The following is a 25547-nucleotide window of genomic DNA, read 5'->3' on the forward strand; positions in this document are numbered from 1 at the left end:
GTTATGACCCCTTTCGACTAAAACTTGGGACATTGCACTCCATGCTCTGCTAACTGGCTGCCCTTGGATACTACCCAAAAACTCCAAGTGGCACCAAATGCAGCAGCCAGATTACTGGCTGGGGTTCTATTTAGATCTCACATAACCCCATTTCAAAACAGCTACACCGGTTGCCAGTTCATTTCCAGGCCCAATTCAAGGTGTTCACAGTAGTGTTTAAAGCGCTAAATAACTGGCCCCCAATACCTGAATGGCTTCCTCCTTCCCTACACGCGCTGTCAGAAGTGAAGATCAGCAAAGTGGAGTCATACTATTTGTTCTACCGCCATCAGAAGCTCAGGGTGGTGATGGCCCTGGAGAGCATTCTCTGTGCAGCCTCTGAATTGTGGAACTCCCTTCCCACAGAGATGAGTCTGATTACTTCATTATATAGCTTTTAGTGAATGCTGAAAGGTCACCTCCTTACCCTGGCACTACGAACACACACACACAACAACAACAACAACAACAACAACAACAACAACCAAACAAACATGGAGTCATTTCCAACCCTAGAATTCTATGATTCTTTGTTTTTAACATTGTGCTTTAATTGTGGTAACCTGCCCTGAGACCCGAGTGTGAAAGGAGGAGGAGGAGGAAGAAGAAGAAGTTGGCAAAACACACTGCTTTCTGTTTCATTCTGAAAAGCACAGCTCATTTTAAACTTCACTGGCACAGCGGAGGAAAATGAAAGAGCAACTGAACTGCACACAGCAGGTGAGAAGGGGGGAGGCAATAGGAAGGAAACTTAACATTTTAGATTGGGGTGGGCAGAAGGATCTTCCCTCCCACCCCGACAAGTCCTTAGCTGAGGCCACAGCTAGCCTGTGAGCTCAAGGGGGCTTAGGCCTTGTATCTCCAAAGTACATAGATATTTTCAAAAAAATTCTGCTGGCATGGAAGGTATTTCAAGTGTTACATATTCGTTTGGGATGTGGCATCACAAAGGAGAGGTGGAGCAGGAGTGAAGAGGCCTTTGGAGATGACTTGGTTGAGAGCCACAAATGATAAAAGGAGGTTAGAAGGCACAAGGACAAAATAAACTGTGCATGCTTAGTCTAGAGGGGGAAATCAATGGGAAATAAAATGCTTTTCTTTATCTAGGAAGGAGACAGGAGAGGCATTGATTGGCTAGCTGCAAGTTGGCAATTTGAGGCTTGTCACAAGTTGCCCCAGAAGCAGGATTACCATGAAAGAGCAAAACAAACAACCATGTTCATAGTATAGGGAAGCAAATTTAGGAGACGTGTTTAGCAACAGCTCTCTCAAGACTAATGAAGCTCAACAAAGCACAAGATCTTGAGAGGCAGGGCAGGGGGGAAAGGGAGCATCGTTTGGGGTATGCACCCTTTTTTAAAAAAAGAAAAGAAAAAGCAGGTTGAAAAGAATAATAAAGGGGAAGAGGGTGGTGGTTTTAAGTGGCCAGGACAAGAGGGTACACAATCTGAACAGATGCACTGGCAAGAAATGCATTTTCCTTTGTAAAGCAAAACCAAAACACACACTAGCCTGTGCAACAGCAGACTCTAGCGACTATTATTAGGCATGACAGCAGTGCTATTTCCTCCTCCACCACCATCCCATCTCACCCTTCCAACACATTTACACAAAAAAATCTTAACGCGCTCTCTCTTTTCAGTCAAGGAATGGGTTTAAGGGAATTTAATTTGTGATATAAGTAAAAGTTACAGAAAACTTTGAGAACCAAATAACTGAGAGGACCTGAACCATGTTACGGCTGCAAGGAAGGAAAACTCACTAGGCAAAAACAGTTCTGGCAACCATCTGGATCCAATACAAGCAGTCAGGATACAAATATATGTGGATTCCTATTTCACTGTAATCAACATATTATACACCTATATCAAATTTTGCAACTGAATCCACAAGAGAGAAAGCGAATCCTAATGTTTCCCATGTCTGCAACACTGGGTACCTCTTGTTTCTTACACTCTTACTAAATTTTCAAGAGTGCCCTATTTTTTGTCAGGCACGTTTGAGAACTTGCTCCAAAATGAATTTGTCTTCCATAATGAGATGCAATGCCTTTACTACTTTTCCTTTAGAAATTTTGGGCTCTCACTCTTTCCTCTCTGTTATCAATCATACTTTCCTACTAAAGGGTCCATCGAACAGAGCCTCATCAGAGTCCCCTTTGCAACCAACATGGCAGAGAACGGAGCTGGTCCTTTCCTGCTGTGGTCCTGACACTCTAAGTATTTTGCCCAGCAAAGCCAACTAAGAGTACATATTTACAGGCTACTACAAAGAAGTATCTTCACTTGAGTCTTGAATTTTCTACCTGGTTGCCTGGCTTCGCCAGAGTATTTCTTTTTTAAAAAGAGGGTGTGTAGAATTACTTATTGTTACTCAATGTTACTCTTGCTATTTATAGCCACCTTGACTATAAGAAAAGGGCAAAGAATATAGTTTCTAACTAAATCTTAAAATCCACTTTAGAAATATGCTGTTGGCTGTCACCACGTGGTAACTGAATGGTTCAACTCTCAGAACCTGGAAGGTGGCTTTATAAAGTGGGAGGGCCAATGTACTAATTAATGTACTAAAAAATAACGCACTTAAGACACAGAACTGTGATTTCAAGACAAAGCAGAATAAAAAACCTCCACATGTAACAGAGGTCTTCTTTGACAAGCCAACACCACAGAAGAGGCAGAGAAAATCTCAGGGATTCAACAACAATTTCTGCATTTCATAAGTTTTTTATTTGACAGAAAAAATCTCCTTGCTGTACATATCAAAAAAAATTAAATGCTTTTAAGAAATATGAAGAAACTTCTGTTCCCATCCCTCCCTGATTTAGGGTTTCTCGGCTTCTTTCCAGCAGAATTTCTCTCACCTTCCCTTGTAAAATGCCTGTCTGCCCCCTTTCCAGTCCCTATCTTGACCCCTCCTGACCTGGCTCAGCTGATCAATATGAAAGAGTCTGCTTTGAGGGAAGGATAAAAAGGGAAAAGAGCACCGCATTATTAAAATCTGTTTGTTTTGGGGGGTGGAAATGGTCTAATGCTCAAATTGTGCCACCATCAGATGTCATCCCCAATGTTGCAGGCTACAAGCAACACCTCATTTCTCCCAAAAAGTTTGCTTGCAGTTCTCCTGAACCACTGGGTCACAGAAGGAAAGCTTCTGAATATTCAGCAGGAGCCCCCCACCCCGGCTCTGAAAACTAGGGGATCCCCAAGGCCAACCTGCCCTCCTTCCCCATTTTTTTCTACAACCCTCCACCATTACAGAGAGGGGTGCCTGAGAAACACTAAATCAAACAGATTAGCTCACATTTATCTCCCTACTCCCCACCCGCCCACCCTTTTTGTGTTTTCTTTTATTTAAACCTTTTATGTCTAAATCAACAAAAAGGAGACCCCTCTCTCAAAACACAGAAGTAAAGATTTTAGCTGTAAAACGCACAGAAAAAACGCTCACAAGAGAGAGAGAGAAAAAAAATCAAATGAACATCACCAACTGTTGGGAAGAGGAAGAAGAGGAGCGCAGAGACGGCGGATCCTGGTGGGTGCTGAGCAGAGATGTCCAGGGAGGGGAATGTAGCTGCCGACAAATGATGGGCAATAAAGACAGGGACAGTGAAGAAAAAACTAATGAGAATAAAAAGCCAATGGCAAATGAAGAGGGGCCCCCCACGCAAACACACTGGCTTCCAGTGGGCTTCAGGAGGCAGGGGGCTCCCACCTGGGACAGCACTGTGGGAGGCTGGGGTGGTGCAGTCTGTGGTTGCAAGGGCAAGGGCTTTCCAGATTCTCCAAGACGCTTAGGGGGACCTGGAAGGGGGCAAAGAGAGGAGAAATTAACAAGCTTAGCTCCCAGGATGGGCTACCACCCGAATTTCCCAGCCTAGGGGCAGGCCACTTGCCCCAAGCACTTGCAGTCACTCCAGAGTATACTGCAACTTTTTCTCCATTTTCTACATCACCTTAAGGAAACATGGCCATTTGGACACCAGTAGTACAGAGTGAAAAATGTTGTGAGGGAGAAGGGAAAGCTTCACAATGCCCACTGGAGAGGCTCCAGACAGCCTAATGTATCTGCAAGCCATTAGGGAATGAGGCAGGAAAGAGTCCACAACCCCCAAATAGAAAAACCCACAGAAGGCCTGCTTCTGAAGACAGGCATCTATACAATGAGCCAGCCCAAGCCCACCTTCAGCACACTTCTTGCCCCCCTCCCCCAGGAAAGCACTTGGGACCATGACATCACACACCAGGAAGCAAAAGAGGCTGCAGTAACAACCTCCACCTATTTGTAATACTTTCTACCTGTGTGATGGTTTTAACAGTCAGCTGCTCTGGGGGTCAATCTTGGTTTGAATGTGAGGTGAAGCAAATATTCCCCATACAGTGATGTCAGAAAGGTCTACTCAATGTTCTTTCAATTTGTTTACTAACATTACTAGAAGGAAACCTCCCATCCAGGAAGTTACAGAGTCTGACCTACTCAACTTCCACTGAATTACAGTGCAGCTGCACCATGTGCTTTTCCAGCCATCCTATGACACGATTCTGTAACTCAACTGCAAAGATCAGCAGGAACATGGAGCAGAGCGTTTTCTGGGACACTACACCCAAGGCCATTCACTTAAGAGCAGAGGGGAGGAGCTGCAGCCCCAGTGACAAAGGTGGCCCTCTAGAGCATCTTTATCTGGCCCTTGGACCTCCTCCTAGGCCACACCCAGAGCCAGGCTCTGTGCTTTTACCTGACTGGAATGTGTGTCCTTAAACTATTACAGTTCATCTTGCTTGCCTGAATGGAGGATAGAGAAACAGGGAAAAGGGGCTCTATGTAGAAACCTGTTCTTACAGGCTGCTTTTTGTCAATAATTCAAATCTGGAGTTGCTGGGGTTTATGCTGAATTACTGCTCTTTATGAGCTGTCATATTTTATAAGCCACCTTGAATACTGTCAGAAACCAAGCACATACTACCTTGAAGTTCTGCGGCGGGGGACTCGAGGGCTGGGGGAATTGCGTCGACGTTTCCGGCCTGGAGACCTGCTGATGCTTCGTCTGTTTCTCTGCGAGGACCTGTCCCTGGACCTGTCCCTGGACAAGCAAAAGAAGGCATGAAGCTGTTCCAAGTTATCTTAACTCCAATTTTCACATATCCTTCCCTATTCCAAACAGATCCCTAGCCACCGCCTCCCTGCCTCACAATCCCAACATGGTGAGAAGGGAGGCTCAGGTACCTACCTGCGTCGGTCCCTTGGAGCTGAAGGCAGCTGGACCGGAGGGGATACCCGGCGGCGTTCTGCAGGGGAGTAGCTGAGGGAACGTGAATCACGCAGCGAGTCAATAGGCTTCCGGGGACTGCGTGACCTGAAGGAAGAGAGAGAAGATGGGCTGCTTAGAGTGCATTCACCACACTTGGTCCTTCAGCTATAGGAGAAGAAAAAGAACTTGTGTGATCATTTTCCAGCAAAATGCTGGACAAGAGTAAAGCATGGACACACCCCTAGGCTATACCCAGAGCTAAATACCCATGCACTCGTACTACATGCAGAGTTCAGAATCCTTTCATTTTTAAGACATTTCCAATTCAGTACTAGTTCCATATTTTGGGAGCCCACACATAAGATTCTCTGTGTCCTCATTCTTTTCACTGACATCACTTGCAGGTCAGGGAGAGAAGCAAGCAAGCAAGCAAGCAAGCAATGCAGCAGCAGCAGGTGCCACACCATTTTCCTTGCTGTTGCCATAACTCATGCAGTCAATCTGGGCCAAAGGGTGGGTAAGCAAATGGTTACGGGTAAGTAGGGTCAGCAGACTCTCTGCAAAGGGTCCCCTGCTTGCCCCCCATCAGGCCAAGCCCCAATGCTGGAGTTGTTTGAATCCTTAAAGCTGCAAAGGCAGGCTACAGTATGTGCAGGAAATGCCTGGCAAGATCTCAGTCGGGTGGAGACTAAGCAAGCTTTCTAGTGCAAAGGACTTCGGAGCCCAGCAGAAATCCGGGCCGCTAACAGTGGCTTTCAAGAAGAGGTTGGTGCAAAGCAAGCAAACAGATTCCAGATTCCTTAACAGAAACATGAAAGCTGCCTTATACAGAGCCAGATCACTGTTCCATGTAGCTCAGTCCTGTCTACACCAGGGATGAGGAACCTGTGATGCTCCAGATGTTGTTGGACCACAACTCCCATCAGCCTCGGGGAACATGGCCAATTATCAGGGATGTCCAACATCTGGAGAGCCACAGGTTCCCTATTCCTAGGCATCAATGATTGGCAGCAGCTCTCCAGTACTTCAAACAGGGGCCTACTACCTGGAGATGCCAGTGGCACAAGAGTAAGCCTCCCTACTACCACCCACCCACACAATCAGGCCCAAAGTTTTCTGCACCTTTGTTGCCCACCTGCAACACTTGGGGGTTTTGGCATTCTGCTACACATGCTCTTTTTACATCATTTTCACTAGCAATGTGGTGCCAACAGCTACCCTAATTAAAGAGTTGGAAGAACAGAGAACAGTCCCACAGGATACAACAGTCATGTAGGAGGAAGGGGCTGGCCCACCCCTATACTAAAATTAAGCCCCTGCCAATAGGTCATGGAATCATTCCATTGCAGCAGATTATCAGCTCTTTCACCAATAACCAATAATAATACTTACTTCCTCTTCTCTGGAGACGGCTTCTTTTTGGGGACCACTTTGGCTGGTACCTGGGATCCAGTCTTAGGCGACGAGGGTGAAGCAGAGGAGGAGGATGATGAAGATGAGGAGGAGGCAGAGGAGGAGGAGGAGGATGTGGAGGAGGAGGAAGAGGAAGAGGAGGAAGAGCTGCTGCTGGAACTGCTGGAGCTCTGAGAACGGCGCTTACGTTTGCCCACTTCCAAAGGCTGCTCATCACGGTTAGCCTCCTTCAGCACTGGACTTGGTGGCCTGGGAAGGGAGAAGAGAAAATGAAGGATAGTATCAAGTTCAAACACACAGGGCAATTGTATTAAAAGGAATAAGAGAGGTATTGGTGGGTTATTTCTAGAATCACCATTTTTGTTTCTTTGCCAAGGGAAACTGATACACCAACCTTTGGATCATGGTGTTTATTGGAAAGGTCCTGGAGGCTAGCTGCCTTAGCCCTTTACATTTCTGTTATCAGAATGGTTGCTGCTGTTCCCACCACACCAGAAAACATTAAAGGCTTCTACGTACATTGGCCTACTGCTACATCACAATGGTTATATCACTCAAGGGGCCAGTGTTCTTAGATCAATGCAAAATCATCACCTTCAGTAGGAACAGCAACCTCACTAGTAAGACAATGTCAAAGGAGGTCATCATTCCTGCTGAAGTTCAAAACTCAGAACAGTATTTTGATTAGTGATTCTAATGATCAGCCTCCTCCATCTCAACTCTTGCTTCCTCTTCCCATTCTCCAGTTCCCTAATGCCTTGTTTTCTAGTTCTATCACCCCAAACCATGGCAAAAGGAAGTATGAAAAGTACAGTGAACTAGAATCTTGGGGAAAGAATCAAAGGATGTTCACAAACCTAGCCACATGTATTTCATGTGTACAAAAACATGCTCTGCAAGGGAGCCCTGCATTTGGTTTCACCAGGTGTGCTTTAAAGGAGCAAAAGACTTGCATGGGGCCTGCAGTGCAGATTTAGAGCCCAAATTCCATGTGCCTTCCTGCTACAAAGACGCAGTGAAGTGAAACAAGGTTAGCCTCTGGTGGACAAAGGCCACCATTACAGTTTTTAAAACCATTTCAGCTAACATGAAGAACTTTATGAGATCTTTAAAAACTAAGAGGTAAAGTTCTCACCCTCATTTGGTAGATTTAAGTGTCAGAATACAGTGGGGAGAGAAGCCATGAAAAGCAAAAGGATTTCTATGCCAAGCTTAAGAAACATACAAGATATGGACACTGGCCACCCACAAGCAGAATCTGGGATAGCTTAGCTATACAGGTCATGTTATGCCCTTTTTGCTTAAGGAAGCCTCTCATCTGGACACCTATTGGCATCTAGATTTGAGAGAGGACCAGCTGAAAAGGGGATGGCAAACATACATCCTTGTACCTTTCTCAAGCCTAGTTTCTGTGCTAAGGAATGGAGATGCCTTTATGCCCCTCCAATGGCCAGCATACAAACACAGGTTACCAGCTTCTTAATAACTTCTGACAGCTTATTTTCAAGGCTGATATTCGTACCAAGACACACGACAGTGGTTAATTTAGCTCACCAAAGCGAGGAGGATTCAATTATTAGCTGGCGCTTATCTTGTTATATTGGGGCAGCCAACCCCTGACCTGAAGAGCTGATGCAACCACCCAAGGAAGTTTTTCTGGCCTCCAAAACCCCACCAATGCTGGAGATGTAAATCTTCCTCTCCTCAGCCATCAGGCTGGAGTGGAGAGAGGAAAATTACCAGCTGAGGTGGTGTGGGTGGGGGGAAATACCTACTACTGACAATCCGTGCCCAAACAGTTGACCAAGAGTGAAGGCACGCCTCAGGCCACAAAAGGTTAGCAACCAGTTGAGCTTTGCATAAAAATCTTACAGAGAATAATATCTCTTGGTTTTCATGGTCTTAGCTATTTTGCACTCTCAGCCTGCATAGAAGAACACACACTTCAAGTATCAGATGAAATGGATCTTGTCCCAAAAAAATTCATGCTATAATGTGAGTCTTTCAAGGTGCTACAAAACTCCCTTTTCCGGAGTGGAAGGCACAATGTGGAGTTGTACAGTGGCGGAGATGGTTGGAAAACAAGGCACAAAGGGTTAGAGGTTAGGATAACTTGAGTAAATACAGCAGAACAGGTGATCTAGAAGTGAAGACAAGATGCAAGATACCAGTAGCTTCATATAAGACAGGCATGAGCAGTGATTACTAGCAACTTAAGAGAGCGAGAAGGTGTGTGGGGGAGAGAAATATAGACTCTTACTGTTTTGGTACAATCTCCGCCTCAAGGTCTTTTGCCGGCTGATCCGGGGGGATGGACTCAGATGAGCTGGATTCAGAATCCGAATCAGAAGACGATGAGGAAGAGGAGGAGGAGGAGGAAGAGGAAGTGGTGGAAGAAGCAGATGAACTTCTCTTCACCTTTGAAGCAGCAGAGGGTGGTGGAGAGGGGACAGCCAGTTGTGGGGCAGTAGAACAGCTGCTCCTGGTGTTCTCCTCCATGGCAACAGAAGCCAGCTGTGGCTCAGCCTCCAGGGTGGGGAGGCGCCCTGCAGGCCTCTCTGCTACTTTTCCTTCAGATACAAACTCCTCTTCTTTGGGGGCTGGGGCTAGCACAGAAACCAGGGCTGGCAAGGGGCTGGAGGACTCAGAGGAGGACGACGATGACCGAGCTTTAACAGGAGAAGGGGAGTCTGCATGGGAACTGCTTCTCCCTGACAAAGGAGCACCAGCAGCTGTTTCATCCCTAATTGTGGAAGGATGAAAGACCTGACTCCTATCTCCAGGGCTGTCTCGGACAGTCGTGGAACCGCCATTCTTTGACACGGCAGATGGAGCAGGAGACAAGGCCTTTCGAGCTATGGGAGAGTCCTCACATGGTGGAGTTGGAGTGCGAGGGATGGCAGTGTTGCTTTTGCTGTGCCATAGCGAGGGTGCTGATGACTTCTCCTGGGTGTCAGACTTAGGGTATTTCTCCAGCACAGGAGGAGAGCGGGATTTCCTTCCTGGAGAGGTGCAGATTTCTCGGGAGCCTGATCTGGAATGCTTCCTCACAGGAGACGACCGAAAATCAGGAGACACTCTGGACCCAGTGCTTTTGTAGCTTGCTGTTATTCGTGGGGCATCTAATCTGGGAGGTGAACGGGATGCATTCCGGCTGGTAGCACTCCGTTGTGGTGACAGCCTAGACATCTCTCTCCGTGCTGGTGATCGGGAATGGCCTCTGCGAGGTGAGGCGACTGAGCGCTCACCCTTCCATGTGAAGCGAGATTTGTCTTGACGGGAAGGGGATCTTGAGCAGCTTCGGCCTGGGGATGAGATGGACCTTTCCCGCCGTAATGAGCCCCGAGACTTGTCTCGCCGCCTGGAGAGCGAACGGGAGCGACTCCTCCATGACAGAGAGCCAGATCTTCCCCGTCGCAAGGAGGTTCGAGGTCGGTTGTCACAGTGAGATGACGATTCAGATCTACGTGGATGCATGCTGGTGTTCGACCTCTGCCTTGAGCGCGATCTAGACCTCTGTCTCAGAGGTGTTCTAGATTTCCGTCTCGGGCTCAATGGTGACATAGATCTCCGTCTTCTTGTAATTGGTGTTCTAGACTTCTCTCTGGCTCGTGGAGATGAACCAGACCTTCGACGTCGTGGTGGGGTTCTAGATTTTATTCTGGGTCTTGGGGAGGATCCAGATCTGCGACGGCGGCGAGGTGGGGTTCTGGACTTCATTCGTGGTCTTGGGGATGAACCAGACCTGCGTCGCCTTGGTGGGGTTCTGGACTTCATTCGTGGTCTTGGAGATGATCCAGACCTACGTCGTCTGGGGGGTGTCCTGGACTTCACTCTGGGCCTTGGTGGTGACCCAGACCTACCACGCTTTGGTGGAGTTCTGGATTTTGCTCTAGGTCTGGGTGGAGACCTTGATGTCCTGCGTCTTACAGGTGTCCTTGATTTTACTGACGGTCTGGGAGGTGACGGAGATCTGCTTACAGATTTTTCTTTTCGTTCTGGTGAAGACTCTGAACTGCTCTCACTGTTGTGTATTCTTGGCTTCTCTTTAACCTCTGAATACGACCCTGACCTGCTCCTCCAAGGTGCATCTCTGAGTGCCTCTTTCTTCTCTACAGGATAAACCTTCAAAGTCTCACTTGCTTCTGGAGAAGCTCCAGGTCTGTTGTGCTTTGCAACAGCTGGAAGTGTGCTGTTGTCTGGTTCTGGAGATGAATCTGACCTGCTGTGTGCTGGCGATGATACAGATTTGCTCTTGTTGACTGAAAGTGTTGCAGAGCGACTCAGTCGTGGAGGTGATCGAGATTTATTGTCTTCTGGAGAAGATGTTGATGAAGAGGAGGAGGAAGAGGAGGAAGAGGAGGAGGAGGAAGAAGAGGAGGAGGAAGAAGAGGAAGATCCAGATCTACTTCGCCTTGATGGAATCTTTGACTCTGTGAGTACTGATGACCCAGGCTGGCCTTGACTTGGTGGAGACTTCAATTTCTCTTTCCCAGGGGGAGATGAATCTAATTTACTTTTCTGGAATGGTGATGCAGCTCCCTCCATTACTGCCAATGATTTGTTGTGCCTTGCAGGTGACCCAGATTTTGACTTTATTTCTTGGGACTTATTTTGTTTTGGGGGAGATCTGGATTTGCCATTTAGTTCAGGAGATGATCTGGACCCACTTCTCCTCATAGGTGATCTAGACTTCTCTCTCACTGCTGGAGGGGAGAGCCCAGGTCTGACCTGAATCAACGGTGATGTGACTTTCTTTGTCTCAGGAGAGTACTTCAACTTGCTCCTGGAAGGAGATTTAGATTGCTCCTTGACCAATGGGGAGGAACCAGATCTGCTTCGCCTTGCTGGTGATCTGGATTTCTTCAACTCCAAAGAGCCGGTTGTACATTTTCCCAGTGGTGAAGTGGATTCCTTCTTCAGTTCCAAAGATGATCCAAATGTAGTTCGTCTTGGAGGAGAAAGAGATTTCTCCCTCAAAGCTGGAGGTGATCCAGACAAGCTCTGCCTTCGGACTGGTGATCTAGGCTTCTCTTTTGCTGCTAAAGACCTTCCAGATCGGCTTCGCTGCAACGGGGGTGTAGACTTTGGTTCTGGAGAGGTTGTTCGTCTTGGAGGGGATATTGAGTTTTCTTTTGTTGATGACTGAGAGGAACCAGACCGGTCTCGTCTTGGAGATGATCTTAATTCCTTCTGCAGCCCTGGAGAGGACCCTGACTTGGTTTTCACCTCTGGAGAAGACTCAGACCTGTTTCGCCTTCTGGAGGATCCAGACCTGCTACGTCTTACAGGTGAGTTAGATTGGCTTCTTCTGGAAGACATTTTAGTTTTCTCTTCAACTGCTGAAGAATCCTCAAACTTCTTTGTATGTCTTGGAGATGAACCAGATCTGCTCCTTGAGGACATGCTAGATTTATTTTTGACTGCTGGAGGTGTCCTGGATTGACTTCGCCTTTCTGGTGATCTGGATTTCTTTTTTGGTGTTGAAGAACCAGACCTGCTTTGCCGTGGAGATAACCTGGACTTCGTTTTCAGCCTGGGTGAAGAACTAGAGCGACTGTGCCGTGATGGTGTTCTTGATTTTTTCTTCCTTGACCTTGGAGATGAACCTGAACGACTTCTTCTAGGAGACAACTGTGATTTCTTCTTTGCCTTTGGAAGTGATCCAGATCGACTGCGCCGGGGAGAAACACGTAATCTGCTCCTTGATTCAGGAGATGAGCCAGACTGGCTACGCCGCAAAGGTTTTCTGGACCTCTCTCTCATTTGGGGGGAGGAACCAGATCGGCTTCTTCTTGAAGAAATTCTGGAGGCCTTCCGATCCGGAGATGACACAGACCTACTTCGCCTTGCTGAAATTAACGACTTCTCTCTCCTTGGTGAAGAGCTTGACCTCCCTCTCCTGGGAGGGGTTCTGGTTCTAGATCGCCCTCTTCTGGGTGGAGTTCTGGATCGAGACCTTGCTCGTCTGGGTGGAGTTCTGGATCGAGATCGGCCCCTTCTTGGTGGGGTTCTTGAACGTGACCTCCCTCTTCTTGGTGGGGTTCTTGACCTGCCCCATCTCCCACTATTTCTGCTTCTAGACCAGCCATGCCTTTGGGGAGTTCTAGAACGAGACCAGCCACGCCTCTGAGGTGTCCGTGATCGGCCCCATCTAGGAGGACTTCGTGAGCGTGACCTGCCCCACCGCTGGGGTGTTCTTGACCGGCCCCGCCACTGAGGGCTGCGAGAACGGATCCTTCTCGGAGGAGTACGTGAACGGGATCGAGCACGTCTCTGAGCCGAGCGAGACCTTCCCCTCCTTGGAGGTGTGCGTGATCTGCCTCTCTTAGCTGGGGTGCGTGACCGAGATCTACCTCTTCGAGCAATGGGTGTTTGGGAGAGAGATCTATCCCTCCGACTGGTCCTTGACTTGTTGCCCCTGGCTGGAGGGGTGCCCGATAATTCACGACGAGATGTGACCTTGGCAGCCTGCTTTTGCCCAGAGCGGGAGACTTCAGGGGATGAGCTAGACCTCTCTCTCTGTGCGGAGGTCTTCTCTTTGCCTTGCCTTTTAGGAGGCTCCTCTGGAGAAGAGCTACGGGAAACTGGGGCTGGCTTGGTTGCTGGGGAAGGAGAGGAGGAGGAAGAAGAAGAGGAGCAGCTACCACTCTCTGAAGGAGAACAAGAGCGCTGAGGTGGAGAGCCATCGGGTGAGCCCTTCCTCAACTTTATCTCACTGGCTTTAGAAGTAGGAGATGAGGCAGCTGCCAGATTCTCCTTCTTGTCAGTCGATGATTTAGCCTTGGATAGTAGAGTCCCATTATGATCCTCTGTCTGCTTCTTAGGGGGTGGGGAGACACTCTCCTTCGAGGAGGGATGCTTCTGCCCCGAGACTCTTTCCCGAGAAGGATCACTTGGCATTGGAGAGCGATGCTTGAACCTTGAATCCCGCTCAAATGATGGAGAGGATTTCCGATCCCCATGCCGAGCAGACTTCCTCTCCTTCTCTCTTTCCTTCTCTCTGGCAGGAGATAAAGAAGGGCTGCCAGAGCGCTGGCGGGTCTCACGTACTGGAGAATGCTTGGACATAGTTTTCTGGACAACAGGAAATTTAAAAAAAAAAACTGTTAGTATTACAACCCCGACTCCATGATTTTTCTCCTACAAATATAATCAAGTCCTGCTGAAATCCCTAAGGAATCTCTGTTGCAAGTCACTAAAGTATAATCCCGTACCTCCCGCTTTTCTCTGCTTTCTCGAGGGCTTGGGCTCCTGCCCCGCCGGACAGGCTCAGGAGAAGATGAGCGTGTTCTCTCTGGCAGATTCTTGGAAATTGCCTCAGTTTCCCCTTGTTTACGTGAAGGTGCTGAGGGAGACTTGCTCTGTCGCCTTAAGGGGGCCCGCTTCTGGGCTATGGTGCTACCTGACCTGTAGATGATAAATAACTATCAGAGACTTGAAATGTGAGTTAGTCTGAAATCTGGTTTCAAGAACACTGGATTGGGTGAGGAAGGAATAGAGGGAACTTTGGATCTCCATCCCAAAGCCGTACCTGCTACAGGAAGCATCTGAAGAGGAAGAATCATCTGGGGATGAGGAACGATCCCGTCGGCCTTTCTGAGATGCGGACTCACTAGTGGACCTAAGAGAGTTAGAAATGTGAGCAGAAAGGATGCAAAAAAAAGACCACCTTTAGCAAGGAGGGATCTTGGTAGTGGCAAGAAAAACATGATTTTTACCTCCTGCGTTTCTTTTCCTTAGACTTGTGTTTGCTCTTGGGACTTGGGGACCTGGAAAAAGACATTTGTTTTCAAACATTCTGGAAACATTGCACAGCCATTATTTCTATCTCAATTCCTATAGTACCCACTGCAGAACATCCCTGTCCCTAGGAATAACCAAGAAGCTATTATTAAACAGATGTCCCTAAAACACCGCCACACAATTCATAACAAAGAGATCAATGCAACATGTGGCTAGTAATGTTGGATGTAGTTGTGGGACAATCAGATTCAAGTCACCACTCAACAATGAAAATCACAGGGTATCCTCTGAGAACTCACAATTTCTCAGTTCTGATTGGTTGAGAATACAAGCAGAGTAAAATCAGAATTGCACTCTCTATACCCAAATGCATTTTTAAAATGTTAAGACTCACCTGTGCTTTCTTTTCTTTGACTCTGACCTACAAAAAAGAAACAGGGTCTTACATACTTCAGCTTATTGCCGGTCACCTAACAACATAATAGTATGCCCAGAAACCTTGATACTGGATGAAAAGTGATGACTTCCCTCCACCCCAGTCCTACACACGATGCTTTCAGACAGAGAATTTCTGACAAGAGATAGCTGCATATAGGGTGAGAAAGGCCCCAAACTCTACATCACGCAACTTCTTTTGTAGGGAAAAACAAGACAACCGTATCCCACAGAAAGCAAGAGGTCTGTTCTCTCATGCACACTTGAAGACAAACCAGAAGCTACTTAGGAAACACTGAAAATAACCATCAGATGAAGAGATAAAGATTCTAAAGCCCAGTCTATCACACTAAACCAGCCTGTCTCTCCCAAGACAGCCCCTTACCTGTGTTTCTTTTTCTTTGAACTTTTCTTCCTCTCCCTCCGAGAAGGTGATCTGCTCTCAGATCTTGAAGAGACAAATGAAAGGGACATATTACATGTGGTAAGGAGTAAGGGAGACCCACACATCCCAGATCCCTTACTCTCTCCCCTCACTAATGCACCCCACCTAGTCAAACTCAAACTGACTCCCTCTTCTCGCCACATCTCACCACTGCCTTTGCTCATTCACCCACCTGCCTCTGTCTTTCTTCTTTTTCTTCTTCTTCTGTTTTGGGGACGGTGAGCGGGAGCTGCTAGACTCTTTAACAAGACTGGGAAAACACAGAGAAATGGTGAAAAACCAACTCCCAAACAGGCTCCAAAATAACGGCTCTCCCTTCCTTCTTTCCTCTCCCCATTCCTCCCAACACATCCCCAAGCAGGCAACTAGGCTGCCAAATTCTCAAGTTTAGGGGCATTAGCATGCACACCACAAAAGGAATATTAGGGAGTCCCAGTATCGTTAACAACCCTTACAAAAAATATGTCAAAACTACAGCAAACTCATGTCAAAATACAAATCAGATTTTTTAATGCATATATATTTAATAAAGGTATCATCTGATGTAATCTTACCCCAAGGCAAGGCTTGTATTATATAGTACAGTAAACGTCAAACAACTTTTATCAAGTAATATCTATTTCTTAAACAAAAAAATACAGTAACTTGATTCCCAATCCATGTAAAGCGACAGGAGCTCAACTGAGGTAAGCACAACCATGTCTACCTCCCCAACTTCTATCTTTTCTTTCCTCAGCAAGGATGCCCACATACCTGTACTGCTTTTGCTGTTCCTGCTGTTGCTTAGCTGCTGCTGCAGCTGCAGCTGCCGCTGCCTCCTTAGCCCTGCGGTTGGGGTCAAAGGAGCTGCCATCCACATAGTTGTCACTAATTCCAAAGGCAGCTCTGAGCCTCTCGTTCTTCTTTTCATTGGCCTCAGCCAGCTGATGGGTCTCTGTGACACTGGAGAAGAACAGAAATAGTTACTACAGGGGAAACCTGAGGTTATGAGGCAAGCCCGAGGGAAGTATGGGAAGAGCAACAAGCCCCACAGGGAAGGGAAAGGAGGTGGGGCGCTAATAAATCAGAACCAAAATCCACCAAGGTGCCTTACTTACGTCGGCTTCTGCTGCTGTTCCCCCTCCTTGACCACTGCTACATCCTTCTCCAAAAGCATCATCCGAAAAGTGGCTACCTTTTCCTGGATCTCCCCTTCTCCATACCTGGGTTGAGAACACCAGAAAATATTTTACAAGGCTTACCAGATGGGCCCCATAAACAAGGCAACCAGTCTCTAATGAGGTAGTAGGCAGTGCTGCTAAGGGACATGAATCATAACAGATTGAAAACACAGACTACTTCTATCTAGCACAGCATAGTACTTATGACTTAAATGTAAACCAAAGACTTAAGCACACACACACACACAATCATGACCTAGCTAAGTGTCTTTCTACGAACCACTATTCTCTCAGCCTCAACCTCCCTGAGATCTGCAATTTAGAGATAATATTACAATAACTGTGCATAGGAGAATCATCATTATCAATAAAGCATTTGACTAGAACTTCAAAGTATTTTATAAAAAGCTAAGCAACATTGTTACTACCCCCCAAAAGGAATAATTTTCTACTACAAATGAAAATGTCATCTTCACTCCTGGAATCCAGCAAAACAAAATTGACAAATTTAACTTTTCTTGCAATACACATAAAATTGATTCAACACCTACTAAATGTAAAGTAACTTCACTCTGCTTGTTTTTCCTATAAATAAGTTAATACTACATATATTGTACCTGAAGCACTTCTGAACAAGTCCCACTGAAACCAACAGGCAGCAAGCGGCCAGTGCCACAACGCATATGTACATCTAGCATGTATAGTTTATGACATGATTTCTCATATTTTCAACTCGAGGCAGCCAAAAATTAATGATGTCCTCCCATCACAAAATGGTAATATATATAGGCGGTTTGGTACTATCAGCAGGCAATTACTGACATCTAATCAATATTTAGAAATTACTAAATTCTTTGCCAAAGCATTTTCCTTGTGAGAATGAGGTCCATAGTTTAACTTTCCTCAAGCATAGTAGACATTTACTCAGGAGGTACTAAGACTCAGCCCCCCTATTGACTACTCCAGAGAATTGACAGATCCTGAGGCTCACTTTAAGTAGAGAAAGAAGGCTTTTCCCCCACTCCCAAGCACCTCTCATAAGTATTTTTACCCATTTCATGTAAATTCTTCTCCCATTCACCTTTCATGCTCAACTTGTGCCTCATTCCCCCACCCTACCCTACCCTCGAGCCTGGTCCTTGAACATGTTCACTTATTCTTCCCATTTCAGTTTTCCTCTTTACTCCTAGTTTATTTATACCTGTATTATTAATCATAAATATGTAACTTTCAAATTTCCTTCAACACCTACTCTCACCCTTTGCCCTTAGAGGAAGCACAGCTTTTCCTTCCTCACCCCTGCTTCCTAACTTTGTCTACCTTCCATCATTGCTGTGGTAAGAAATCAGAGTAATTGGTCAGTTACCAAGACCAATGTTGCCAACAAATGAAGGCAGAAATCCCAGGTGCAATGCCACATACCCCACCTTCCCAAATCCCACATACCCCACCTTCCCATACCCCACCTTCTTCCACAATTGCTATCAGCCTTATTCATTCAACAGCTGTCACTGTCTCCATGCTTATTTTCAGCCCACATTGTTATATCCCAATTGTTATATTCCCTATTGCCTGCTACAACCTACCCCTGCTCTTCCATGAGTTCAGCCAACTCTAAGCATTTCAGCTCAACCTTCCGCTTGCGCTCGTGGTCCAGGATGTCCTGGTTGGGTTTTTTAACCAGGGATGACTCCAGCTTCCTCAACTCCTCTTCTGACTTGTAGTCAGTGCGATCTTTCTTGTGGCGCACGGCCGAGAGGTTGCGCTGCACGTAACCGTTGGTGCCGCTGCCCCGGGGAGTGGGGAGTCCTATCCCATTGTACATGGCGCTCACAGGCTAGCACCAATGGTGCCTCTAATGCCTACAGAAAAAAACAGATGGTGTATGGCTAGAAGCAGAGGCAAAAGAGCAACTGGCAGCTTCTGCCAACATTTTCCAAATACCAGGATGGACCCATGCCTCTCCACAATCAAGACTGAAAATATAAATGCACAGAAGAAATACACAGAAATCATGTGGTGCAACATGCTTCCCACAAATTATGTACTTATGATGACTCCAACCTGAATCTAGTGCCAAACACCCCCTCACACATACACTTTCCTTTCTTCTCACTTTGCCCCATTAATGCTCCCTATGCATCTTCAAATTTACTCATCAAAGTCTCCCTTATTGCATTTCAGGCTCCCCTTCCCCTCATCTTCAAATTCTATCTGCTCCCCCAGAGAAGTGACTCACCTGCAGCCTCTTACCTACATCTTTCCTGTTCAACACTTTTCCCTTCATGAATCTCCCAGAAACCTGATTCCCCCCCCCACCTGCTCTCAGAATTTGCTTGAATTTACTCATCGCACCCCCTAGAGAGCAGCGACGATAACAAAACTCTGGAGCCTTAACTTCCACTCTACTGAACCCCTCTTCCTATTTTTACATTTTACACAAATACAACCCTATCCTTTGTTCCCAACCCCACCAGTTTCAAGCCCCCAGCTAAGGCTACAATCCTGCTCATTATCTGGGAGCTCAGTCGGACTTACCTCTGAGCAAAAAAATAAACCTGCACACGATTGGCCTGCAACACTCTCCTCCTCCCTCCCTCACTATCCCGTTTGATCCTCGGCCATAAACGGCTGAAACTCCAGCCCGATATTTCCCCAATCTGGCTCCAACAACCCCATTAACCTCCTTTGAAGGACTGAACTCCCAGTCTTGTTATAACCTCCCCAGTCTCTATGAGGTTTCTAACCGGCTTAAAGGCCTGCGCCCCACCACCACATGGACCCACAACCTGGCTACGAGCAAATCATTCCTATATTCCCCACCCCCAAAAAGGCCTTGACAGCCATCTCTGTAGCAGTTTCAAGCCCCACCCCTACCCCCTACTAGGCCTTTCCTCCCTCCCCAGGAATATCCACACACACACACCTCTACCTATTAGGCCGATTCACCTCAAGGCCTGATGAGACCCTCCCTCTGCCCGCACCCCAGCACTCAACCCAACACCCGCCCACGCATGCACCGCATCCATGACGCGCGCCCGCGGGCCCCCTCCCCAAACCCTCTCCTCCCTCCCCCTGCGCGACTCCCGAGGACGGGCCGCCCCGGAGTAGGCCTCTCACCCGCCTCCCTCGCGCTGCTCAGGGAGGCCGCTCTCTCTGCCTGCGCCACTCTCTCGCTCTCTCTCTCTCTCGCGCTCCCTCACCCGACGCAGCAGCAGCAGCCGCGGCGCAGGCGAAGGGTGAAGGGGAGGAGGGGGAAAGGAGGAGGAGAAGCGGAACCGCCCCCCTTCCCGTCCAATTCGCTCCCGTCTGTCCCTCTCCTCGCCCGCGGGGTTATGGGAAACATAGTCCTTTCGCGACCAAGACCCTGACGCCAATAGTCTCCGAGGCATGGAAAAGACTACAAGTCCCGGCATGCATCGCAAGCAGCGCGAAGGTCGGACGCCATTTTCTAAAGCGCTCTGGGGAGAGGAATAGAGATGAGGGGGGAGGCTGTTTCAGGAAGACTTTGCCCCTGCGGGTGGATTTTCCTTTCGCTCTCACCCTCACTTTTTTCCCTCTCTCTCTCGTACAGCAGTCACATCGAGGCGCGACGCACTTCGGGAGGCACCGCTAGTGGTGCGTGAGGGAGCGCGGACAGGACGAGACGAGACGGATCCGTCCCTCCCGTCAGCCACCGCGCGTTCCCAAATTAGAGAGCAGAGGGGTGGAATCCAGAGTAGAAAGCCAAGTCTCGCGAGATTTCATTTTGTAAACCCGCGTTGCGTCTATCGTGACGCAAAATGTTAGGCGCGTGGTTCGCGTGCCTTCGAAGCATGCTGGGAACTGTAGTTCAGTTGTTCCCATTGCACCATAGCACCCGCACACACTCCTCCTACAAGTGAGACAACAACTTCCAGAATGAATTGCGAGCTGATGTTGCTGCATTTTGTTTCCCGTTTCTCCTCAGAAAGAGGAAAGAATGGGGAATTTTATTCCTAGAGGGACTTTCCATAAAGCCCAAAGTGAAAGGTTGGCTGGGAGTGGAGTGGATAATCCGTTGCGCACCAGACGGTGGATTTTGGGGAAAGTTAAGGTAGCAATAGGGACCCAGGTGGCGCTGTGGTTAAACCACTGAGCCTAGGGCTTGCTGATCAGAAGGTCGGCGGTTCAAATCCCTGCAACGGGGTGAGCTCCCGTTGCTTGGTCCCAGCTCCTGCCAACCTAGCAGTTCGAAAGCACGTCAAAATGCAAGTAGATAAATAGGAACCGCTACAGCGGGAAGGTAAACGGCGTTTCCATGTGCTGCTCTGGTTTGCCAGAAGCGGCTTTGTCATGCTGGCCACATGACCTGGAACCTATACGCCGGCTCCCTCGGCCAATAATGTGAGATGAGCGCGCAACCCCAGAGTCGGTCACGACTGGACCTAATGGTCAGGGGTCCCTTTACCCTTTACCTTTAAGGTAGCAATATCTCATCATCAATGCAGCCTTCTGCCATCTTGTCAGCCCTGATATATACTCAGCTTCGCAGCGTGGCGAGCAGAGTTTAATTCTCAAGAGTCGCATTTACATTTCATTTTTATTTTTTAAGAAACTGCATTACCCAGAATACACTTAATAAAAATACGGACCCTAAACCTTCTGGGAAATGTAGTTTTTACCAATTGGATCATTGCCGGATTTACGTATAAACTAAACAAGCTATAGCTTAGGGCCCCACTATTGGGGGCCCCACCCAAAAAAAAAAATAAAGGGGAAAAAACTGGATGTACATTTCCAAAATAGAAGATAAAAACAAAATAAAACCTACATACCTATTAGGTCCATAAATTACCATATAGCATATATTCAACACAAAAAACAGCGACAATTTGTTGTTGACAAAGGACAGCTGGATATATAAAGAGCCCCATTACCTTCAGTAGCTTAGGACCTCATCAAACCTAAATCTAGCCCTGAATTGAATATTTGTATTGGTTGCCTAGGGGTTACCCACCCAGTCCTCGCACCTTTCATAGCCCTCAGAATAGCCCTAAGCTGGTAGTGGCCAAACGTGGCACTCCAACTGTTTTGAGACTACAGTTCCCATCATCCCTGACTACTGGTCCTGTCAGGGGTGATGGGAGTTGTAGTCCAAAAACAGCTGGAGGGCCACGTTTGGCCACCACTGCCCTAAGCCAGGCTTCCTGAACCTCAGCCCTCCAGATGTTTTGGCCCTACAACTCCCATGATCCCTAGCTAGCAGGACCAGTGGTCAGGGATGATGGGAATTGTAGTCTCAAAACATCTGGAGGGCTGAGGTTGAGGAAGCCTGCCCTAAGCCATACATGGGAACTTCCAGCCCAGGAGCTTGCAAGGATCACCAGAAACGGCCCAGCCAAATGAGACCGCAGCTGAGTTAAAACCTCCCACCGACCCACCCAAACTTTATTAACTTATTTTTGTTTCTACTGTTCCTCTTGACACAGTTGTTCCTGAGGCAGTTTCCACGTGGTTTGACCTAGAAAGCCTTAAACAGCTCAGGACTGCAAGACCTCAAGGACCACCTTTCCCCATATTAACTGAGGTCATCCTCTGAGGTCCTTAACTTCATGTGCCTCCTCCATGAGGGTGACAACACAAGAACGAGCCTTTTCTGCCGTGGCTCCTGATTAGTGGAATGCTCTCCTCAGGGTGGTTCAGTTGCCGCCTTCATTATACACCTTTAAGCGCTTTAGATGTTCCTCTTTAACCAGGCCTTTCACTGATTGACATCCAATGCCCTTTTAAAATGTGTTGGAGTGGGGAATATTGGGTTGTTCTTGTTTCTATTTTTATTATGTCTTTTGTGATTTTATGTATGTTGTTGTTGTATAGTCGTTTAGTCGTGTCCGACTCTTCGTGACCCCATGGACCAGAGCATGCAGGCAACTCCTGTCTTCCACTGCCTCCCACAGTTTGGTCAGACTCATGTTCGTAGCTTCGAGAACACTGTCCAACCATCTCATCCTCTGTCGTCCCCTTCTCCTTGTGCCCTCAACCTTTCCCAACATCAGGGTCTTTTCCAGGGAGTCTTCTCTTCTCATGAGGTGGCCAAAGTATTGGAGCCTCAGCTTCAGGATCTGTCCTTCCAGTGAGCACTCAGGACTGATTTCCTTCAGAATTGATAGGTTTGGTCTTATTGCAGTCCATGGGACTCCAGCACCAAAATTCAAAAGCATCAATTCTTCGGCGATCAGCCTTCTTTATGGTCCAGCTCTCACTTCATTTTATGTAAACCTGCCGGTATATTATTGACCTCTATCCTGGACTGCTGTTCTTCAAACATTTACATTTTTTGAAATTGGCCAGAACTGGCAATTGTGGCGCTGTTGCCAGGAAATGCAGGGCAAGCAATGCAGAAAAGTGGGCTTCACCAGCCACATCACCAACTGCCCCACAAGGCCAGTTCTCCAACAGGTGAGTCGATAGCCATGTTGCCAATCCCCACATGAATAGGTGGCAAGGGCGTACCCACCATGCGGCAAGTTAGGGCAGCTGCCCTACTCTAGAAGCAGGGCTGGTGGGCAGAGGCGGAGCACAGCCCGGCGGAGCGCGAGTTCGCCATTCCCGCCGCACCGCGCCGCACCCTCCCTCCAGCTCCCCGGCGCGCCCTCAGGCAAGGCCAAGCGCGGCGGGGAACCAGGGAGCGCGGCGCGGTGGGCGGGAACGCCGAACTCGCGCTCCGCTGGGCTGGGCTCCACCTCCGCCCACCAGCCCTGCTGCTAGGGAGGGGCACAGCCCGGCGGAGCGTGAGTTCGCCGTTCCCGCCCGCCGCGCTGCGCCCTCCCTCCAGCTCCCCGTCGCGCCCTCTGGCAAGGCCAAGCGCGGCGGGGAACCAGAGAGCGCGGCGCGGCGGGCGGGAACGCTGAACTCGCGCTCCGCTGGGCTGGGCTCCGCCTCCGCCCACCAGCCCTGCTTCTAGGGAGGGGCACAGCCCGGCGGAGCACGAGTTCGCCGTTCCCGACCACTTTGTGGCCCCTCCCCTTCCGTGCCTTGGCCCCTCCCCTTGCCCCCCCTAGTTTTGATCCTGGGTACGCCCATGATAGGTGGTATTGCAATTGCATTCCAAGTTAGAAGACCCTCCAAGAAAGTAAGCCTTGAAAAGACAGAAGGGCAAATGGGAATATTAGAATGTAAGAATATTGATGTAACATTATCTAGGGTCTCTGTAATAACCTAATGAATTCAATTCTGGAGCATAGGGCTACAAATACGAAAGCAAAGACTACACCACTCTAGCCTTCCTCATTGCAAAATGTCTAGTAAACCTTTCACATCCGTTCTTGCCATATACCTGAGCGGGGAAGCAGATCAAGAGTTAGGAATGCATGGTGCATGAGGAAAAGCTGAAGCCACTGGCCATATTTGGCCAAGGAAGAGATGATTAAGATGATGACAGAAGCTTGCAAGTATCTAAAAAGCTAAACAAGAGAAGGAGTAACGTCAGTTTTCCAACCTAGCAACTAATTTCTATGGGGAATTGTCGTAATGGAATCTCAGCTGGTATCAAAAGCAAAAGTTTCATTTGTACTGCTATGGGATTTGTTGTTTTTAATGTTCCATAAAGACTCAGTCTTGTCCATTCATATTTTAGTCTGATTCTGTGCATGTTCACTCAAACATCAGTCCCACTGAATTGGACAGATGAAGACTATACAGTGGTACCTCTGGATGCGAACGGCATCTGTCCCGGAGCCCCGTTCACATCCAGTGCTGTACTCAACTTGAAGCGCCAAATCTGTGCATGCTCGCTGCGCGATTCGGTGCTTCTGCGCATGCGTGTGATGTCATTCGACACTTCTGCGCATGCGCGAATTGCCAAACCCGGAAGTAGCCCGTTCCGTTACTTCTGGGTTCAGCACGTTCGTAACCTGTGTTGTACACAACCCGCAGCATTCGTATGTAGAGGTATGACTGTATAGGATTGCAGACATGGTTGCACATCATCAATTCTCTACTTTTTAAAATGTATTTTATTGCTTTTTCATATGTAGAGTTCTTTACAGTACTTCTAATACTTAACCATTCTCTCACACCTGTATTTTTCTTTCTTAATATGTTTTTATTGATTTTCTTACATGGTAAAGATTATACATTCCAAATAAAATGCAAAAGAAACAACAAATTACCAAACAAATATGTATAAATCTTTAAATTCCTAAAGACAACTTGTATTATATAATTCACAATTTCTTAATTTCTCCATATGACTTCCAATCTCCTCATTGAGGGTTCATCCTTTTTCCCCCTTTTTATTATCACTGCTTCAATATTCCTTATCTCCATTTCTTTCTTTTATTTTATCTCATATATTCTTTATCTAACTTACACATTGCGGAGTTTAGACAAAGCATGTCCAGGTTTTCACTTGTAGACAATGTTTAATTAAATATTCTTTATAAATTCCCCATTCTTTTTTATACCTTTGGGTTGGCTATCTCCTAATTGTCTCAGTCATTTTTGCTAATTCAAGATATTCAAACAATTTCTCCTGCCATTCCTCTTTTGATGGTATCATTTCACCTTTCCATTTTTTGGCGACCAGTATTCTCGCTGCTGTTGCAGTGTATAGGAATATTCTTTTTTGCTTGGAAAACTCTTTTTTCCTTGGTCCCAATATCCCCGAGAGAAAGGCTTCTGGTTCTTTTGTAAAAGTTTGTTTGAATAAAAATTAATTTCTTTGTACTGTATATCATATCCCAGAATTTTTTAGTTTTATTGCAGCCCCACCACATATGAATCATTGTCCCTTCAGCCTGTTTACACCTCCAGCATTTGTTTGAGCATGTTCTGTACATCTTTGCTAACTTACTGGGAGTTATATACCACCTGTAGAACATCTTCAAATGATTTCCCCTTAGTGTATAACAGGCTGTGAATTTCCAGTCTGTATTCCATAGTCTTTCCTATGCTGACATTGGTATATTTTTCCCCAAATCAATTGCCCACTTAGTCCTGACTTATTTGGCTTCCTCGTCTTTAACCTCCCATTCAAGTAGGAGTTTGTACATTTTGGAGATTACCTTTGTCTTACTATATATTACTTCTTTTGCCAAAT

The 25547-nt window shown here is 47.3% G+C and overlaps 1 protein-coding gene across 6 annotated transcripts in view; it reads right to left on the reverse strand.

The window, feature by feature from the left end:
* Window positions 1-1689: 1689 nt before the first annotated feature.
* Window positions 1690-25547, reverse strand: part of SRRM2 (serine/arginine repetitive matrix 2) — a 36624-nt gene continuing 12766 nt past the window's right edge. For 3 of the 6 annotated variants that reach the window (XM_088656301.1, XM_088656303.1, XM_088656302.1), the window contains 14 exons: window positions 18073-18348; window positions 16424-16528; window positions 16080-16268; window positions 15499-15576; window positions 15267-15329; window positions 14841-14867; window positions 14422-14472; window positions 14235-14324; window positions 13918-14110; window positions 8961-13777; window positions 6680-6949; window positions 5267-5392; window positions 5003-5119; window positions 1690-3842 (listed from right to left, as the gene is read on the reverse strand). In XM_088656301.1, the coding sequence (XP_088512427.1) occupies window positions 3833-3842; window positions 5003-5119; window positions 5267-5392; window positions 6680-6949; window positions 8961-13777; window positions 13918-14110; window positions 14235-14324; window positions 14422-14472; window positions 14841-14867; window positions 15267-15329; window positions 15499-15576; window positions 16080-16268; window positions 16424-16528; window positions 18073-18311 (6375 nt within the window). In that variant the 5' untranslated portion in view covers window positions 18312-18348 and the 3' untranslated portion in view covers window positions 1690-3832. Of the gene's footprint in view, window positions 3843-5002; window positions 5120-5266; window positions 5393-6679; window positions 6950-8960; window positions 13778-13917; window positions 14111-14234; window positions 14325-14421; window positions 14473-14840; window positions 14868-15266; window positions 15330-15498; window positions 15577-16079; window positions 16269-16423; window positions 16529-18072; window positions 18349-19606; window positions 19712-20029; window positions 20210-25547 lie in introns of those variants that run through there. The other 3 variants (XM_035135646.3, XM_035135645.3, XM_035135644.3) reach the window with 3 other exon arrangements.

Source organism: Zootoca vivipara, chromosome 12, assembly GCF_965207765.1.
Source record: "Zootoca vivipara chromosome 12, rZooViv2.hap1.1, whole genome shotgun sequence".
Lineage (NCBI taxonomy): Eukaryota > Metazoa > Chordata > Lepidosauria > Squamata > Lacertidae > Zootoca > Zootoca vivipara.